The sequence below is a fragment of the Nasonia vitripennis genome, chromosome 5 (assembly GCF_009193385.2).
Source record: "Nasonia vitripennis strain AsymCx chromosome 5, Nvit_psr_1.1, whole genome shotgun sequence".
Lineage (NCBI taxonomy): Eukaryota > Metazoa > Arthropoda > Insecta > Hymenoptera > Pteromalidae > Nasonia > Nasonia vitripennis.
The window spans coordinates 22,544,071-22,564,569 of record NC_045761.1 but is presented as its reverse complement, the minus strand read 5'-3'; the positions used below and the strand labels follow the sequence as shown (position 1 = coordinate 22,564,569).

The following is a 20,499-nucleotide window of genomic DNA, read 5'->3' as shown; positions in this document are numbered from 1 at the left end:
TTGATGTAGCCACGGCAAGAGTTTTCGTTTTCGTAATAAAAAAAAAATTTTATCTTACGTTTACGTAGATAAACATGCACCTTGACTAATGATATACTTTGAATTCGCTTATTATCCGCATCAATAATTTATGTTGTTAATGCTTATTTGTATAGTCGTTGTTTGTAGGATGTAGGCGCCTACGATATGTGATGAAATGATAAGAGATATGTGTTGGGAAGTATATTTTATAAATTAAAACAAACTTGATCTTTATTAATTTATCACAGAGTTTAACAATTGCTACATGAACAAGTGAATCATAAAATGTCAAAAAAATTCTTATACTTTTGTAATCAATGAAATATTTGTAAACAAAAAAAAACATCATCCGATACATACATTATGTAATGCGAAGGAGCCTTGCTCCCTTAAGTTAAATAAAATAATAAAACTAAAATGTATAAAAAAACATAAGTAGTATGCGGACGGACTGTGAAATGCTCGACGGACGATTCCATTATTGCCACAGGAATGTTTATATCTTCGGATCGGTAGGCTTCAGTTTCGCGAGAGTTTCACTGATCTCCCAGAACTTCTTGCCTTTGGCCGGGTCGCTCACACCGGAAGACAAGCTGCTCTCCTGTTGAAAAAAATACGATCAGAAAAAGAATTATTCGTCAACTCTCACCAATCGGAATGAAAATTCATCGACAAACTCACCTTGCAATCGAGGTAGTACTTTCCATTGACTCCCTCGAGCTCGTCGGAAACCGCCAGATGTATGGTGGTCTGTGCTCCCTGTTCGGGAGTCTTGAAGAAGCCCTTGATGATGAGCTGAAGACCCCAGGATAAAGGTGCCGGCACACTGCGCCAGATTCCGCTGTCGATCATACCAGGGTGAAGGCAGTTGACGGTTACGCCACTGCCCTCGAGTCTACGAGCCAGTTCCAGGGTGAAGACGATGTTGGCGTACTTGGAGACGTAGTAGAGGTAGGCGGGCAACGTCGCCGTCGGGTTGGGGTTGTTCAGGTTCAAAGTGGCGATGCGGTAAAGCTCCGAGGCCACTATCACGATGCGGCTTGGGGTGGACTTTTTCAGCAGATCTGTAAGAAGAACGTAGTTGTGATTTATTCGGTCGAGGAAATATACCGGAGACGTGTTTGATCCATGGATCGTGGTACGAGTGTGTTTCATTGGTTTAGTCAAGTGCGAACGTGTGATTAACGTTTTTGCGCGCGGGAAAAACCTATCGCTTGGATATCGAGAAATAGAAGAGCTGCGAGTGTCAGTTTTTTATTCGGAGACGCCAAGATTTATCGTAAGAAAGCTTTCAGTCGTGCGATGTATAACTAATTATCGCACAGCTTTTTTATTTTTGAAAAACACACATTAGCGCTTCTATAGTAACGTTCTGCGAGTGGTAAAAGAAGCAGCAAAAAACGTTCGTTATAATGAGTATATGGGGAATTCTACGGGGAAAATGCCATTTTCTGGTTGGAGAAACCGAAAAAAACAAATGTTGGGACACACTCCCGCAACTTTTGTTTTCTTATTATTGTACATGTTTAGAACCATGCAAAACCACGTTCCAACATCGATAAAGTGCCTTGTGACACTGTTTTCTAGGCCCTTCAAATTCGTCGAAAAATAGCCATTGTTCAAAGATATGCACCTAATGCATGAGGGCACAAATGGAACATGTATTACGGTAGGAAGAGAGTACGGGAAAAGAGCTTGAATTTAAAAAAAAATGCGTTGGAAATGCTTGATTTGGTCAAAAGTTACGCACAATAGAAAACGCGTAAAAATCATGAAAAAAAGATACAAATTTCTTGATTCTAAAAATCTTGCAATTTTCATGATTTTTCCGCATTTTCAATTGTGCGTAACTTATGACCAAATCAAGTATTCAACGCATTTTTTTCAAGCTCTTTCCCGTACTCTGTTCCTACCGTAATACATTTTCTGTTTGTGGCTATTTTTTGACGAATTTAAAGGGCCTAGAAAACAGTGTCACAAGACACTTTTTCGCTGTTGGAACGTGGTTTTGCATGGTTCTAAACATGTACAATAATAAGAAAAAAAAAGTTGCGGGAGTGTGCCCCAACATTTGTTTTTTTCAGTTTCTCCAACCAGAAAATGGCATTTTTCCCGTAGAATTCCCCATATATACTGGAATGGTCTCCGTAACGTAAATAAGCTGCACACGGTGCTCATCAATCACAGAACGCTACCGTGACTGGCCCAGTAGCTCGTTAATTTACAAATCACGCGTCAGAAAGAATTGCCGTTTTATCATTTTTTTTTTAATTTTTGAAAATATAACTGAATACGACTATTTGTTTACACGATTAGAACTGAAAAATTACAACTTTCACCTAACAAATATATAATACAAATTTATAAAAAAACTCACCAATGAGAAGATGAGTGAGAAGAAAAGGTCCATAGTGGTTAGTAGCCATGGTCATCTCGAGTCCATCGTCGCTAACCTTCTTGTTGAAGGTCTCGGCAGTTCCGGCGTTGTGTATCAAGACGTCCAGGCGGCTTTCTTCACGATTAACCTGGTTGGCAAAGTCACGCACCGAGTCCAAAGACGACAGGTCCAACTTGCGGACTACCAACTGTGTGTTGCCGGTTTCCTTTACCAGTTCATCTGGAATTTTATGAACATTAACTATGTAAATATTTTACTTATACTTGTATGCTTGATTCATTGGCTCATTATTATAAAATGGCTTGAGAAAGTTGACTGGTTATTTTCGAGTCAGACGATCGTCATAATGGGTATAGGGCTACAAATTGATGCTTTAGACAATCAATTTTTTAGTCATTCTTAAAATCGATGACGTTAAACGCTTCCAGGTCGTTTTCAAATAATTCTCCGTAGTATGACAAGAACTCAAGCTTCTAAATTATATCTGCGTAAAATAATGATACGTAAATGTCCGTAGATCAGTCAAAAACCTCGCAGTTATTTCAAAACACCACAGAATTCTGGGTTTATTGCACGACGTGCGATTTGCAAACACGCAGATCTAAATGTCTAATTATATTCCAGTCGCGTCTCTATTCCGGATAAATTTGCAAGCGTCACAATGGGAATTACACTGCATCAGCGGTTGCGCAACCACGATGTCGAGTTTTTCCGGAAGTTTCTTATTGCTGAGAGCAGCTACTTCAAGGTTTCTAATTGAGAGCATTGGTGAAAAACGGTAAGCTTTGATGATTCTATTTTTGTAAGAAGATAAGAACGATTGATGATTATTTCTAATGGACTTCGGTGAAACGCGTATGTAAATTTAGTAATTATAATGGTTGGACAATCGCAATTAGGCGTTGGAAAGAATCGAACAACAATAGGTGTCACAACGATGAATTAGAAGTCTCTATTTGCATATTAATGCGACAGCCTTACCAAAGCTAACATCATTATTAGCTATAGCTTTTATACTTCTATGTATTCGTCGAATTATAATTTTAAAATCATATCAAAAAAGTCAATTACTATCCCCGATAAACGTTTTTAACTCTACACCATTGAAGTAGCACAGCAGCTTCCATCCATCAAAACTTTGCGCGTCAAACTTTCCACAAACTCTCACAAGCAATATAATCGGCACCTCCTCCTAAACACGGGATGAATAAAAACCAAAAAGACGTCTCGAAACGGCACGAGCTATACACGCAGGCCTTTTCTTTAATTTCCTGTCGAGACCGATGCTGCGGCGGCTTTCTCTTCGAGAAGCTGGTGAGATGCGCGCGGATCAACAAGCTTTCTATACTTACACTTCGAGAGGGGATTTATGCGCGCGGATGAACGGTTTCTCCACGAATTTCGAATTCTCTGATGCTCTTCGTCAATGTTTTGACTTTTAAAGTTCTTTTGGATTTAAATTCATGATTTCATGGTACACGTCTTGATCGATTGGTTGACCGGAATGCATAATTGTAAAATGTTTGAATTTGCGTACGATGTAAGTTTATTTTTTATAATTGACCTAAGCATAATACAATATTGTTTAAAAACTGATCAAAATTATTTTACACTCACCCTTGAGTTTGCTGGCAGCCTCGACATTCCTGCAAGCCATGATGATCCTGGCGCCTCGTTTGGCGAGATCCCGGGCAGTTTCCCTGCCGATTCCTGAGGTGCATCCGGTTATCAAGACGGTCTTGCCCTTCATGCTGGCCTTGCTCTTGCAGACGCCGGTGCTGAGATAGACGTAGAGCCGCAGAAGACAGAGGAGGAAGACGAGGCCGCCGATCAGCAGGGCAGCTATCACCACGAAGATGATCGAGCATGACCAAATGTTCAGTTGAAAGCTTTGAAACATCGTGGGGCTGTCTGAGCATGCATCGGCGAGATGAAGATGAGAGAAGATATAAAACAACAAGAAATAAAAAATAAAATAAGTTTTTTTTTTCGGATAAAGGCTTGGCTTGAAAATTTGATTGGTAAAATATAGATTCGACGAAAGTCATGAATGATACGTTTATTAGCAAACAAATTACAACTAAATTTTTAGGTATACAGTTGAGCACATGCAGAAGCAAGATTAGACAACATATTGGATCGACTATAGAAATGGTAAATAAAAACTAAGTTTCATTAATCATACGATACAATTCACAACGATAAATTACACTACCACAATATCAATTCTCTCACGAAGCTCACACGCTGACCGGCAGCTCATTCACCGATCCGAAACGATATACCAATGAGATACCCCACCATCACTATACACGATTGGAAAACTCGTATAAGCAAAGCCTGTATATACATACACTCCTAATTCTAGCATAAAACTTTCCAAACTTTCTACGCACACATATCCACGCCAGTCTCCAACATCCAAGATCCGAGTGAAATGCTCGAATATATCTGTATGTACGTGGATCTATAGGAATAATTGTGTGCACGAAGGAAAAGATCTCTTGCGCAGAGTCAAGGTGAACGGCGAACCGGTTTTACTCGGACGCGATGTATATACCGGTATATACACACCGATTTCGGCTGAGGATCGTTCACGATTCCGGAGATGTAGTGGTGCGGAAGATATACGCAGGAATTTTACGGGAGCGCTTGATGGATATATGTTTGCATAATTTCGGTGTTTTTTTAAGTTTACGCGTATCTTTATTGTTAGAATTTATTGCTGAATGAATTCCTGATTATTTTCTAAGTGGAATCTTGAGAATTTTGAGTAAAACTTAAGCACTCTGAAACTGAGCTTTTCTATAATGACAGGTAATGTTATCTTTGGTATGCAAAAAGAAACGCATCGTTATGGATCCAAAGCTACGAGTATAGCGCGATGAATATGGCGGCAAAATATGCTTAATGAGTTTTCTAGAGTTTAATGACCAAGCGAAAGAGGAACGTCACAATTTTCACGGCTATACGGACTTAAGTACCTATCGTTATTACTCGTTTGAGCATGCGGCTAATACACTTTCACACGGCTGTTCTGAAAAGCTACATTTTCTCTTTGGGATATTGTGAAATAAAATTTTTATATTTATATAGTAACTTCACTGTACGTTTGATTAATTTCCCTAAATGAGCGAAAATAAATACTATAAGCACTGAAATAAGTGCGGGCAATTGAAGCAAATTACACTATCAACCACGTAATGAAAAGGCAAATTATTCCACCTCAAATACCAGACAAAATCCAGCAAAAAACAACGCAACAAACAAAAACCAAGCCACCGTAGTACTCTCTCACACACGCACAGTGAAAAAATCCGAAAACCAGTTAAAAAAAAATGTTCCACGTAAGGAGGTATGACTCACGTATATATAGTAGATGCTCTCGTCAGGACGGCTCGCGAGCGTCTGCCGCTGACCGGTCCGGTGCGCTCACACACGGCCACCTTACGGTACCTCTTCTCGCGTCGAAAGAGAGAAGCATTACCGGTATTCTCCGACCTGTAGAAGCTTCAGGGGAGACTGGGGCTATGTTGTGCGCAGAGCGATTTGGACAAACGTCGGAAGACGTTTGCCTTTGACGGAGTGACGTTGACTTTTTAAATTAAATATTAATTATAGTAATGCATCTTATCATTGCAAAATAAATGGCCGTTCAGATTTAGAATCTTCTAGAAAATAGCACAGCATTTAAAATTTATTGCATATAAAATCCAACAATTTTACAAAATATAAGTCAGATACAAAACTGAAAAAGTCCTCCTACAAACATGATTAACGCTTTAAAATTGCTTTTTAATTTTCGACGATACCAAAGCTCCATAAAATAAAAAATCGTTAAATCGATTTCCGACGCAATAAGCGCAACAGCAAGTTCCGCCACTTAAACTTGCGTGCGCGGCCTCTTTCTCAGCTTCAGCGGATTATTAGTCGGTTGTCTCGCCGATACGACGATGTTCGCGTCGTTCGTCGTCTGTGGCATCATCTCCAGCTGACTCGTCAACGTCGCGATCTTCATGTCCTTCAGCTTCATCGTACCTTCGAGAAAGGCTACTTTGTGGCATAAGGTCTTTATCACGTCTGCCTTGACACGCAGTTCTTCCAAGGCTTGGGAGTAGGAGTCCCGGAGACGATCCTCTTCGTCTAGACGCTGTTGCTCTGATTCGAAAGGGTGTGTGGATTTTTGCATTATTATTGTTGTGAATTTAGTATCGCTTGAAGAATGTCGATGTGTACCTTCCATATCATTGAGAGTTTTCGGTTCGATTTGCACCGACTCACTGGTTGGTTTCCTGGAGAACCATTTCCAGAAGCAGATCATGGCCAGAAAGATTCTAAAAAGACCGGCGAAGAAATGTTTGATTCCTTTGTAGGATCTCGCGAAAATAGACGTTTTGGCGGGCTGATCGTTCTTCCTTTGGGATTTCAGAGATTGGTGGTGTCCTAACGCTGTCGATCAATTTTATAGTGTCTATTCGATTTATTTAGTAAAAAATAAAAACTCAACTGACCAGTCAGGTTAAGGTCAGATCTCATAGCATCAGGATCCTTGATATTGATGGCCATCTGCTTGTCGCGAAAATCCGTGAGAACCTTCTCGATAGCACCGACTTGGGAATGCGCCAGTTGATCTATGGTTTCGGAGCTCAGATGCATGTTGATCTTCGCGAAAACCTTTCGGTTCAACGTGTTCCAGTTCTCCTTCTTGTTTTGAACGCTGTTGGCTGGGATGTAGTTGTGAGGGCTCACGAGGTGCGGGTAGTAGAACTTCAGGATCTCGGACATCAGCACTAGTGCGACGATGAGAAAAAAGGTTTACAATAACAAAGACAGGAATATAAGCAATAAATCTTACCGGCGTCGGAAAAATCTCGTGCCAAATTTTTCGTGGTCTTAGACAGGGGAATCCCATCGATCCACTCGAAGATGTCCTCGATTCTGGCCGGGTTTTCGCTACGGATGGATGCGACCTCGCACTTTTCCGACATCTGCTCATCTTTACTCTGGAATCCATGATTTGCAACCATCCTCGCGATTTTGGGATTTTTGCCAGTCGGACTAATCGTTACTTAAAACGACGGTATCTTCAGTCGCATTTTGTTGACCTATGGACGTGTGAAATTTTTCGAGTTTGGTGTGTAACGTTGAAAAAAAAAAAAAAATTATTTGCGATGGTGAGGTTTATTATTCTGTCATTTACGAGAACGTAAATTGATTGAAAGTTTGCGAGGTTACACGAGTCACTTGTTTCTTATGTATTTCGGTCTTCCTATTGTAAACGTGTTCTAAGCGCACTTATCTAATTTTTGGTTGCTTACAAAATCGTTTGTAATTATGAAGCGTTTAAAGCAGTTTATTCGTGTTCATAATTTTTTATTTTGAAAAGTTTGTTTAGATTTATTACACCGGTCTGAAAATTCAAAATACTTTGAATGTTCGTGCCAAAAAGATCAATACTATACTGCAGTCTACTCGCATGGTAACTTGGATGGTAACAATTACATTCGAATCGTTCATCGATTAGTTCACAGTTCGCGCTGAGTATTAATTTAGGTGCAAAAATAATCAGCAACGATTGCCAAATCTGATTTCTGCACTTTCCAAATATGTGAAAATCTCAAAGTTTAAAAGTACACTTTAATTACATAAATAACTAATCTTCGCATAAATAAGACAAATATTTCATCTTTCAGGACTTCCAGCCACTCAGTATAACCTCTAAACCCGCAGTTACCGACTGAAAATCAGTAGTAGCGGACTTCCCAAGAAAAGCATTGTTGATCCGACGACTGTCACACAGCTGAGAGGAGAGGAGGTGCTCCGCAAGGAAAGCAGCAGCCGTTGGATGTCGTGAGGAAACCTCGACGACGGGCCAGTGAAAATGTCGCTGAAGGTCGGCCAGCGGGTCGAAATCTCGGGCAAGGATTGCCAGGGTGTGATCGCCTACATCGGGCATCCCTCTTTCGCGGCGGGCAAGTGGATCGGAGTAATCCTCGACGAGCCCAAAGGAAGGAACAATGGCACCATCAAGGGGCAGTTTTACTTTAAGGTGAGATTTTTCAATGTTTTTTATAGCTTGTTTCACTGCTGTACAGTGATTTACACTTTGTTCGTGTTTACTCGATGCTTTTTTACTTGTCCAAGAATGTAGGTCAATACTGCGCAGAGGAGCGAACCTACGGGCTTCAGTACTTCTTGTTTCGATTCATTGTTGTGTTTCAAGCTTGAAATTGGATCGCTTGTTGAGTAAATTGTTTCTTTTTCAGTGTACGGAGAATCATGGAATGTTTGTGCGCCAGACTCAATTGATCTTAATAGATGAATCAGGCAATCGGACAGAGCCTGCAAGTCCATCTTCTGCAGCTGCTAGTGGTCCAACAACGCCGGACGAAGCTGGAGCTTCCAGAGCCAGGAGTCGACTTACAAGGTATAAATATTTATTGAATCAAAGAGAAATTCCCATAAGAATACAATTACTACAATAATAGAATATAAGTATATTTATTATATTTTACTACATTTAGTTTCAAAATTCCATGATAGGTTTCCTTTGAATAATTCATTGAAGTGGACTGATAAACTGGTGTATATTATATGTTCAGTATTATTGTGATGATTTGTTAAGCTTTATACAAATAACTTATTCCGCCCTTTTCAATGAAACAGGACCAGAGTTTTTTTTTTTTTTCAAAACAAGCTTTACAAAATAAATAGGCTCATTTATCCATTTTACCTTAGTGCTGCTGTGCGTCAGAGGAATCAGCCGACTGCGTAAGTTTTTTAATTAATTATAAAGTTCTCTTAAAGCTCTATGAAGTAACAAGTGTTTTTACTCACTAATTGGCTGTAATTAAACAAACCAAAATTAACAAAATTCTTGATGTCTACGCTGCTTAAAATAGAGTTAGAAGAAAAACGTCACCGGCCAAAGTTGTACAACAAACAGAAAAACTTTCAGGGTAAGAAGCTAAAAAGATATAAAACAAAAAAATTAGGCGTGTTCATTGTTCACTACAAAGTTTGCTTTTATCAATGCAATCTAAAGGCTTTATTTGTGCTTGTGTTTTGTGTGAAAATATATAATAATAAAAAACTAATTGGGTTTCTTGAAAGAATTACTTTGAAAGTTTTTAAATACGCATCAATAGCTGTCAGAAGTTTTTTCTGGTGTGTTAAGTATGAAAATCATCGTGTACTATACATATCTTTTAATTACAATTCAAATCCTGCTGAATGAACGGGTTTGTATTGTATACAATGCAGTGATGTGTCTTATATTTTAGCAGAAGAAATAAAGTCTCACAAGAGAAGGCTTACCACTTGTCTAGCACGTTATTTGGATTGTAATATCTGCGAAAAATATATATAAATATTGTAAATCTACGAAAAGTGCACGCTACACGCAGAATTATGATTTGTATATTTTTGTTGCTGAATATGTTTTGGAAGTTTGTAAAAAAAATGTAAAATAGTAGAAGATTATGGTGATCTTATATAACTGATTCTATATTATTTTATAAGTTATAATTAAGATTTTTATTTAAAAATGATACTCAAACTTTGTATTATTGTTTTTTCTTTCTAGAATGACAAAGTGGAATACATTTCTAACATTACTTTTTTGAGTTTAAAATGATTAAGATATTTTCTACATGCTTATGATTTTATTTATATCATTAAATACTTTTATAAAATATATTATTTCCATTTTGTCAAAAACAATAATACATACCGCGCTTTAAAGCTTTAGTGATGTATTATCTACATGCATGCATTTAAAAATCTTAAAATAATAATAAATAACATGATAATAAATTAATCAATCACTTACAACAAAAATAAATGTATTTTCATTAATTATCTCAAATCTTGTCTTTTTAATTTTAGCTCTGTTACAAAAACTTATAATTTCTAACTTTCTATTGTTGATTAATATTTCAATAACTTTATAAGAAATGTGAAAACAATATCTATACAATTACAACAATAAAAATTTTCTAAAACCAAGATGCTAAACAGAAAATATCACCATAATCTCTTCAGAAAATAAGAGACTTAATCTACTAAACCACTCTCTAAAAGGATTATAAATGTTTGTATGATTCCCAGCTCAAGGATGTCACTCGCAGGTAGCAGAACTCAGCTTGCTGCACCCAGTACGGAGAATCTTACTGCCTTAGGAAGTTCTGGCCATGAACGTAAGGATGGAGGAGAATCTCACATTCCAGCACCAACAAGCACCAAACGTGCTTCGTTCGTCGAGGTATCAATCGGCTTTTCTCTCAAATATCCATCCACTTTACCTTTTCTTTTATTTTCTTTTTGATGAAAATTTTCGGAACCTTATCACAATCGTTATTGTGCACTACTCAGATTTTTCCTAAATGAGATTCAAGTATAGAAATTTCAATCCATTCGATGCAAATAACTTTTTAAATAAATTACAAGAATGCAGTTCTATTGAAATTTTTCTTTATTTGAATCTCAGAAATAAAAAATGTGACTACATAATAAAAATTGCAAGTGAAATTTTGTCTCCTGGATTTTAAGCTGAATTTCTAGATATTTACTAAAGTGTTTTAACTGTTTTACATTCACCTTTGATGAACTCTATATGTTTCTGTTTCCCAAAAAATATCTCGGAAAAAGGGTACTTTTATTTTCTTTGCTTTTCTCTTAACTCGGAAAATACCGACTTCTGAGAATTGCGAATGAATTACTATTCGCCAAACGGACTGACACGGACGATTGCACTGAATCTAGATCACGTCATATTTATTATTTTTCTTGCTCAGTGGCCACTTTCACATCTATTTTTGTTGAGTACATTTACTCTCAGAGAGCCTTTAAAACAATATCAGAACGATCTCGAAATATCATGCACCTCTGTGACTTTTTGTGTTTTCTATTATATCTGTTTGTGTGTAAAAAATAATGCAAAAAAGGCTCTAGGTGTCGGAAAGTTTGAATGTGGATATTCACATGGGAAAATATGCACATATACGTGTTTCAGAAAACCCCTAGCACGAGCTCGCCCCCAGGCAAAAAGCCAAAGGCCCCTGGTGATCACGACAATGTAATTAATACTCATTACTTGTACTATTTCGGTTTCTATCTCCTATATGTTAATTTATACTCGTTTAATTTTATTCTTCATTTAACATCTAATCAGCTACAGAGATGGGCAGACTTTTTTTGTAAATCGATTTTTTTATGGTCTATAAAAATAATTTTTAAAAAGCAATATCTGTGAATGCCCAAAACTGTTTAGCTGTATCTGACTCGTCTTGTTGCTACTAGCTGTTTATCATGAACTACTTTCATGTACATCATTGTAAACCCCTCACCAGTGTAACTATTTTACTACTTGCATCTAAGTCTAATTAGTGGTTTTTGCAGCTGACACTTTTTTGGCACACTCTCTGCTGCTCTCTGTTATAACATTAACAAAGTGAGACTCTTAATTCATATGTCATCGCCATCATCATATTCATCATATATATTAAATCATCATCATATTTTGTACCAGGCACTTGCTTCTTTGATATGTTTTTTTTTAATATTGTTGTTGAATAGAATGACTTAGAAGAAAAAGAGATATTCAGTTATGAGAATAATTTTGAAATTATCTTTAGTAAAGGACTCAAAAGACAAAAATGTATATTTTTGATCTGAATATCTCTTTTAGTGAACAGATTAAGAAAGTCACTAGGAATCCATAGGATACTAGGACTGCTTAGAAAAAATATTACTACTCTGCCATGTACGAACTCAAATGTTTAGAACATTTTTGTGCAATGCCAGCATTAACACTGGAAGATCTCGTTGGTGCGCATTACTTACCTAGACTCAAATATAATAATTCTGTTTTTTTTTTCACCAACTAATATGATTATTAAGTGATTGGCACATAATTGTTATTTGATGTCTGACATTACTACTCGACTAACAGTTTCTTACTACAACTAACAAAGAGAATGTTGCAAGACTGAAAGTGGGTTTTTCAATACTAACTTTTTATGTCGATAGAGAAAGATAAAAAATAATTACTAACTTCATGAGTGACGTTCTCTTGAAGATAACTAAAGACCCTGATCCACCACATGAATGTGCATAAATAATTAGATCTTAAAATAATATTAACAAGAAACTTGAAAGTTTCATTTCAAACATGTAAAAGGTGAAACTTATTTTCAATGTCTTTTGATTGATTCTGAATTTAATTTTTTCAAGTTCAACTTACTTAGAGATTGCACCTATTAAAGTCAGAAAAACACCTTTTATATTTTGAATGTTGTAGACCAGAAAATTTGATTGATTTAATTACTTTTTAATTTCCTCTAGACTGGTTTTGTGGAAACTCTGAAACCACAATTTGTTCCTGGCCAAGCAATGGGTCCAAGTACACAGTCTAGCACAATGGAAGAAAAATTGACACATCTGCAACTTGCTCAGGAAAATGAAAACTTGAAGGCCCAGGTAAATAAATCGACTCTTCAATATTAACTTATTTTTTTACATATTTTCAATCATTGTTTATTTATTTCGTAGATCCGAGATCTTAGTGAGCGAATAGAAATATTAAGAGTGAAAAGGATGCAAGATAAGGAACGAATGAAAGACTTTGAAAAGTTAAAACTTCAGCTGGAACAGCTTATAGAGTTCAAGACTAAAGTAATGGAGAGCCAGGTAAGAATATTTCATTTTTTTTTTATTATTCTACGCTTTATCAGTGTTATGCTATAATACATTATTTGATTATCACAGGCAAGCCTACAAAGAGAACTGCAAAGAGCTCGACAAGAAGCCAGAGATGCTCATGCAGCTCGGGAACAATACCAAGACGAGATGGCAGATTTGGCTGAAACAGTGGAGATGGCCACACTGGATAAAGAAATGGCAGAAGAAAAAGCCGAAACTTTGCAGATCGAATTAGAACAATTGAAAGAGAAGCTTGAAGAGCAGACTATAGATTTGGAAATTCTGCGCAATGAGATGTCGGACAAGGTAATTCTAGGCTTCAATTTTGATTGCGATTTATTTGTATTTATTTGATACGAGAATCTTACAATTATTGCAGATGTCTGGAGGAAGTGCGCCAACTGGAACATCAAGCTTCGAAGTGAAGCAATTGGAACAGCAGAACGCTAGACTCCGAGAGACTCTTGTTAGAATGAGAGATCTTTCAGCTCACGAGAAACACGAGTTCCAAAAATTGCAGAAAGATTTAGAGCAGAAGAAATCTGAAATTCTGGAGCTAAGTAGAACTAAGGAGAAGCTATCTGCTCGCGTTGAAGAAATGGAACGTCAAATTGCTGATCTTCAGGAACAGGTAAGAATTATGCTTCACACTTTTTTCCCAAACCTTTATTGAGTAATGCAATAAGCAATATAATGTACTATGCAATAAAAATTTAGGTCGATGCTGCACTGGGTGCTGAGGAAATGGTTGAGAACCTTGGAGAACGTAAGATGGCTTTGGAGGAGAAAGTAGCCGAGTTGGAAGAGGCTGTGACAGACCTTGAAGCTTTGCAAGTACGTATTTTTTCTTCGAATCGTATCGATACGACAGAAAGTAGTTCATAAAGATACGACACATAGTACTTTGATAACTTTATTGAAAGCGATACTTCCTTGTATTCTGAAATTATGTCGAAAACTTATTCCACACCGCCGACGCCCGGCGGCGGTACTTATCCCTTTACACGCAACTGCACATCATGGGCTCATGGACAATGATAGTAAATTCACTCTCTTCTTCGCTTTAGGACATGTCGGATCAGCTGGCGGAGTCGTCGAAGGAGCTTGAGATGGAACTTCGCGAGGAGTTGGACATGGCTCTTGCCGCAGCACGTGACGCCCAGCGTCAGCGAGATGCGGCACTCGAAACTTTATCCGATCGCGAGATGACGATAACCAAGTTCCGAGAGCTAACTCAGAAGTTGCAGGAACAATGCCTCGAGTTACAGCAACGCCTACAGTCGAGCGAGTCCACCAATGCTGCTGCCAAAGGTAAGAGAGTAGTGCGACGATTGCACTTGGGTTCGAGGATCTGCTTGTTTGAGGTCACTTAATTATTCGAATAAGCAATCGAGGATGATCGAAATCATATCGATGGAGTAATTCAAAATTTTGTTTTATGTATTAAGGCGCGGGACAGCAACTCGCCGAAATCTTGGATTTCCAAAAGACATTCGCCGAGACCAGAGCTCAAACTAAAGCGGTAGATTTAGAATTGAGACGGCTAGATGCAGAAGAAGCCCGAAACCATGTGAGATATCTGCTGTCTTTTATGCCTCTAGCGTTCATGAATCGTGGTGGCGATCACGATGCGATTTTGACGCTACTGTTTATACCGAGAATGATTCAAAAAACGGAAATTGTCATTTCTCAAGTGCGTGATAAATACAAGTCCGTTGACAAAATCGACAGGTATTATTTTTCACTTTATATTCATTTAATCCGTCTAATTGTGCGGAAATTAGCATACTCTTTAACATTTTCAGGGCTACAATCGTCAAGGGTCATGCTGTAGCCCAAAGCGCCTTCAGGTCACGTCTCTGTGCTCATATGTATGCCTTGCAAACTGCACTTGGTAGTTTCGAGTCAGCTCTTAGCGTTTGCAGTTCAGACAGTATGCTGAAAGTCGGTGGTGCCTATCCGGAGATGGCTGCGCAAGAAAAATCCGTGGACTCGTTGATCGATTTGGCGAAACGCGATCAGCTCGACGAGAATTTGTCGATGGAAGCTATCGAGAGGTGCTGCGCCTATTTCTGCACGATTTATGGCATCTACTTTGGCGAAGAAGATGTTACGAATCAAGCTCGACTCGTCGTCAATGGTACCAGGTGAGAAGCTTTCCAAATTTCACTTTAGTTCACAATACCGATGCACCAGTGAAAATAATCGTATATAGCCAGATGTCACGCATGCTTTAAAGAAATATTCCCGTATTTTTTAGGTGCTTGGGAAGTGCGTGTGAGGTACTGACAACAGAAGCTGCTACTATCAAGAACCTGATTGACGGTGAGCAAGGTGATATGGGCCTGTTATGTCAGCACATCGAGACCGTTTGCGAGGCTGTGCAGAATAATCTGAAGTCGGCACGACGACGCGTGCCGCGAGAATTTCTCACTGCAGTTTCTCCTAACGAAGCTAATCTCGGCCTCGACAAAGACTGGTACGAGCAGATAACCACCTGCTATCAGCATGCTACTAAGTTAATGAGGACACTTCAGGATCTGACAAAGACTGCACTTCAGACCATTTTGACCAGCGGAGGTGAGTTTTCAAATACTTCACAGCGATCCCGATGTTTTACTCGATGATAAACGCAATTATTTTCGTAGATTTAGATACGGGTTTGGTTTCTGCGAAACTAAAGGAGATGGCGGCAAATTCGACGGAGAAGATCTACGATGCCGACGACATCGGTGCGATCGCAACAATCAAAGCTAGTTTGGCTGTGATTCAAAAGGCGGCTGTGAATCTTGCTGAGAAGATGGCTGAGTGCGAAAATGAGTTGGCCATGAGCGGCATAACTCACCGGAAGCAGGAGAATTTGGAGGAAAATAGTCCTATTTTTCTGCGCGCCCAAGCCACACGTAAAGAGCTTGAGGAAACGAAAGTTCTTAGCAGGTTAGCATACGTGCCATACTTCGTGTCACTTGTCTTCATTTTTATATTTCTTGAAAACCTCATTAAACGTGAAAAATGTTGTTTTATTTTGAAGGAAACTTGAGGCGAGAGATAGCGACATACGCGAGGCTAAATTGGCCCTTAGAGAAAAGCAAGAAGAACTGTCCGAGATGATCTTGAGAAAAGAATTGGCTGAAAAACGTCTTGCTACTCAGCAGCACGAGCACGAGCTAACCATTGAGAAACTTAAGAGAAACTTGGAGGAGGTTCAGACTCAGTTGAGAAGAAAGGTTTGTGGGCATTTTAATGAAAACGAGAAAGCGAGTTTTAAAAATAGAAATTATTATATTTTTTATAATGTTAATCTTTAACAATGAAATAGTTTATGAATTTTATCATTATCCTTTCAGGAAAAGGAATTCGAGGAAACCATGGATCACCTGCAGACAGATATCGACAGTCTAGAATCAGAAAAGGGCCAGCTCAAGGAGAAGCTGAAGTCTATCGGCAAAAAAGGAGGCGTTCCTTCCACGCCCGGAGCTGATGGTGCTGTAAGCATTATCAGCACTGGCTCCTCCATACCTGTGGGTCCTCCTATGCAAGAGGGTGCGTTGCACGAGAAAATCCAGGCTTTACGCGATGCTTTGAAGGATGAGGCTCGCCAGAAACGTGCACTGCTTAACGAGAATCTGCAAAAGAAGCTGGATTCATTGCCTCCGTTGCCCAAGTTTGACGCTAAGCCCGAAGAAGATCCAAAGATCAAGGAGCTGCTGCAGAAGAAGAACGAGCTGATGAGGGTAAATTTACGTCTTTCGATTTAACGATATTAAAGGGTGGAAGAATAAGATATAATTTATAATTGCATTTTGTAGGAGGCCAAGAAGCTCACGTTCTTCCCTGTGGTACCAGACTTGACTGGCAAAAAGCTATTATTAGCCACTGAACAACCCGTGCTAGAGAAGGCTTTACCTGTCTACAAATTACTGGAAAGGGAACAACGCCTGAGAACGCTTAAGGAACGCGTTGACGAACTAAGTGTACGTTTTTTAAAGCTTTACTTTTTTCTTTTTTGAACTTGCGAGATTCTAAAAGTTGTATTTATTTACAGTCTCAAGTACGCGAGGAGACGATCAAGCGAACTTACGGCGCACAGGCTCCTGCCCAGTTTGCGGTGTTCCCGGCAAGGCATATCGCAGCCGCCATGAGAGGACTCGCCGAGCCTGTAACCGCTGAGATCTTGATACCACACAAGGGCCCTTCACAGGTCATCAATATACCTGTGGGCACGCAAGAGCTGCGAAATGTGCACATGCTGCTATCATACTAAAGGAGGGGAGAGTGAGAGTTCTTGGTACTGTGTAGCGCAAGTTTACGAAAAGTATTGCGTGAGATTAAGTTCTCAATAATAAAACATACGTTAATACGTATCAAAACTTTAAAAATAAATTTTTTCACAGCTTTTGTAAGATTAATTTATTTAATTTCACGACTTGAATTCTCAAGTGATGGAGTTTTGATGAGTATAAGCGTAATTTAATTGTAAGTCATATTTACACGGAATCATAGTAAAGATATTAATCATTTGCTTTGAGGGAAGATGAAAGGGCTGCTTTGCTCCATGCTTTTCTTCAACTGTATCATATATTATAAGTATACATATGTGGCGTTATTTTATATTAGCGTAAGTAATATTTTGAAATTTCGATCGATCTAATCAACCCTAATACAATAAATGTGTAAGATATTTTAATTTTTGTACTACGTTAGTAATGGTCTAGCTGAAAAGTTGTTATTGGAATTCAACTTATTTTAGAATCCCTGTACATTTTTCGGCAAAATATATGATTTTAAAATAATATAAAAAATGGAAGTAAATAAAACGACTACGACGCACAAAGCAATATGAAATGATGTTGTAATTTGTCAGAAAGGTTGAGGCCAAGGAAAAATGTAAAGGTTAAATCGGTCAAATTTCGATTATTTCTTTCGCATGAATTGTATATACGATGCAACTGAATATAATGAAAGAAAACTGTGCAATGAACATGTTTTTTTACCATTTCAGTTTTATTTTCGATTTTATTTATTATATAATTTTTCGCGATACTACGGCGATGCAGTTCGAACAAAAGCTTCGCTGTATCTCGTCGCAGCATCAGAAATGCGATTTTACAACGCGTACAAGATTTTTTTATTAAGTCGATACACCTCGATAAGCTCGATGGGAGTGCTTCAGTGATTGTTCTAACTTCGTTACAGATCATTTGTAAATGTATTTTCTTTTTGTATTAACATTGGTAATAGTTTCGTTTGTAACTTACGTCACGTTGTACATAAATACTGTATGTTAATCATGCAAGATGTACGGATAATAAAACAATGGTGATCAATACTCGACATTGATGTTTTTAATTTTTATAGTAGTAAAAACCTCCACGGCCTTATTATACCTGTTAACGAACGCAAAAGCATTATTCGCGTGGCTTGCTTTACTTACTTTAAACATACGAATCCAATACGAATGTACGTACAAGTATTTTTATATGGAATTACCGCAATAGCTTATTGGTATCGCGGGTATTTATAAAAGATTTTTGGTGAGAACTGTATATTATCAATGTTATTGTTATTTACACACATTGCTTTTTGTAAAAGAGAAGTTACTTTTCTTTCAAATATTTGAAAACTTCGCAATCGAATCATCTTAACGCCGAGGATTAAATTAAACGTACCAATCTCTAATAGAAAAATATAAATTATTAATCGTCTAACATTTAATAAATATAACATTCTAATATATAAGTGTATTAACATCTGCTTAATTTATAATACATTAACGAATCTTATCGACTTAGATTTGATCGTCATACTTCTTGCGAGATATTCTGCCAAAAATCTGTTTTGCTTTATCTGCAGCACAAATTTTCACTGATGAGAATTCAATGGTCAATTTATTGTTCGAAAATTATCGAACTTGTATAACGCTCCATGTATAACGGGATTTATATAATGTATATACATCAATAAATCTAAGAGATCTGCTATAGTTTTAAAACAATAGTTAGGAAGATTGCTGAGTCAACTTTTTTGTGCATAAAATTAAGTATTATCTTCAATAATGTCAGTATAGTAGAGTATTATATAAATTTAACGTAAAACCTCAATTGGCTTTTTGTAGTTGATCTTACACGATTTGCCTCTATATTTTGCAAGATTGAACAATTATCAATGATTCAATAGCTGATAATCCGCATATAGAAATCTACAATTACTTATGTAATATTTACACTTCTTTCCGTCAACAGATAATGCGATTCTCCGATTTGAATATCAATCGGCGAGTTTTGAAACATGCATAATTAAACAACACTATAGTCAATAAATAAACGAGTAAACTTAACATTCTCTTGCGCACCTAACGAATAATTAATGCGATATTCTTTGGTTTCATCAGACCATAAATTACACTTCATTGTCATAAAGTATCAACTCAAGGCAAAAAGGTATACACGTATAGAACGCACCGATATTATCATCAGAAATGTCCGATAAAAACAGAGTCTCTATTGAAAAAATGACGAATCACAGGTGTTTACACGGTGTGTATACAATTACATTTGCGTTATTTACACGAGCTTCTTATGTTAGCGCTTCTTCGTCTTGATTTCTCGATTTAAGCGGAACAATTCCGAGATAGTAATGTAAGAGACGAGCGAAACTCACGGCGTAAAAAGAGTAAAGAGATACATTATTATATAGCGCAGTATGTAGTCCTTATCAGTCGAAGGAGAAAGAGACGACTTGGCTGGCATTGACGGGGTTGTCTCACGTCCTCGAGGTCTGGCGCCTCCAACTGGGCGGTGCACCCTGGGGAGCACGATCCGCTGCTGGATTGTTCGAGTCGAAGCGGCTGCGAAGACACTTGCGACAGGTCAGGCGCCAGAACGCCATGCGGAAGTCGGCCGAGTAGAAAGCGTAGATGAACGGGTTTATCGCCGAGTTTATCCAGCCTGTGATGTGCGGAAATGTAACATTAATAATTTCGATTTTTAGCTATGTTTATGCGTAGCGATAATTTTTTATATACTCGTGTTTGTACTGGACGCTTTTGTGCCAAGTACAAAAACGAAAAAAAATGAGAGTTCAAGAATAGTGGCGCCCGTAAAATCCCCTTTGAAAAATAAATTCATCGCGCCGCAGCAAGATAGCAAACTCTATCGAAATCTCCTTTGCGCAGCGAAATCATCGCGTTTAGTGCCTAAACTTTCATCGCGCTGTATATATCCCCGGAGTAGACTTGCAGGTCCCAAAGTTTACGCGGCCGTGTAATATAAGAGCATCAGTGCGAAATTTCCTTGCGTAATAGAATTTCGTCTTTGACGCGAGATCAGTTATAAATCATCCGACTGTTATCTGCGGCATTTCGGGGTCGAGATTTACGA

General features: G+C 38.0%; 4 protein-coding genes across 20 annotated transcripts in view; 1 reads left to right on the top strand and 3 right to left on the bottom strand.

The window, feature by feature from the left end:
• Positions 1-211: 211 nt before the first annotated feature.
• On the bottom strand, positions 212-5,899 carry LOC100123849 (retinol dehydrogenase 14). 4 transcript variants are annotated; one of them, XM_001608130.5, is made up of 5 exons: positions 5,786-5,899; positions 4,037-4,330; positions 2,399-2,638; positions 703-1,085; positions 212-622 (listed from the first exon to the last, which is right to left on the bottom strand). In XM_001608130.5, the coding sequence occupies exons 2-5, from the start codon at positions 4,317-4,319 to the stop codon at positions 518-520; spliced, it is 1,011 nt and encodes a 336-aa protein (XP_001608180.1). In that variant the 5' UTR covers positions 4,320-4,330; positions 5,786-5,899; the 3' UTR covers positions 212-517. The 4 variants fall into 4 exon arrangements, with proteins under 4 accessions (XP_001608180.1, XP_008207356.1, XP_032456367.1 ...); XM_008209134.3 differs by having other exon boundaries at positions 4,037-4,326; positions 5,786-5,893; XM_032600476.1 differs by lacking the exon at positions 5,786-5,899 and adding an exon at positions 4,816-5,316.
• Positions 5,900-6,079: 180 nt separating this feature from the next.
• LOC100123853 (sperm flagellar protein 1) lies at positions 6,080-7,673 on the bottom strand. Its single transcript, XM_001607561.6, has 4 exons — positions 7,275-7,673; positions 6,931-7,209; positions 6,656-6,868; positions 6,080-6,577 (listed from the first exon to the last, which is right to left on the bottom strand). The coding sequence occupies exons 1-4, from the start codon at positions 7,444-7,446 to the stop codon at positions 6,303-6,305; spliced, it is 939 nt and encodes a 312-aa protein (XP_001607611.1). The 5' UTR covers positions 7,447-7,673; the 3' UTR covers positions 6,080-6,302.
• Positions 7,674-7,908: 235 nt separating this feature from the next.
• LOC100123855 (dynactin subunit 1) lies at positions 7,909-18,454 on the top strand. Of its 13 annotated transcripts, none has more exons than XM_031931538.1 (21): positions 7,919-8,049; positions 8,113-8,468; positions 8,686-8,846; positions 9,158-9,190; positions 9,322-9,378; positions 10,502-10,682; positions 11,433-11,495; positions 12,764-12,898; positions 12,971-13,108; positions 13,187-13,426; positions 13,500-13,751; positions 13,838-13,954; positions 14,188-14,431; positions 14,569-14,851; positions 14,926-15,267; positions 15,381-15,700; positions 15,769-16,057; positions 16,152-16,347; positions 16,468-16,854; positions 16,930-17,094; positions 17,166-18,454. In XM_031931538.1, the coding sequence occupies exons 2-21, from the start codon at positions 8,301-8,303 to the stop codon at positions 17,382-17,384; spliced, it is 3,990 nt and encodes a 1,329-aa protein (XP_031787398.1). In that variant the 5' UTR covers positions 7,919-8,049; positions 8,113-8,300; the 3' UTR covers positions 17,385-18,454. The 13 variants fall into 13 exon arrangements, with proteins under 13 accessions (XP_032456362.1, XP_003426710.1, XP_031787398.1 ...); XM_032600468.1 differs by having other exon boundaries at positions 10,529-10,682; positions 17,166-17,384; XM_031931539.2 differs by having other exon boundaries at positions 7,940-8,027; positions 17,166-17,958.
• The window catches only part of LOC100123862 (putative tyramine receptor), a 64,829-nt gene continuing 62,433 nt past the window's right edge, over positions 18,104-20,499 (bottom strand). For both annotated transcript variants that reach the window (XM_003426665.5, XM_031931542.1), the window contains one exon: positions 18,104-20,067. In XM_003426665.5, the coding sequence (XP_003426713.1) occupies positions 19,883-20,067 (185 nt within the window). In that variant the 3' untranslated portion in view covers positions 18,104-19,882. The remainder of the gene's footprint in view (positions 20,068-20,499) is intronic.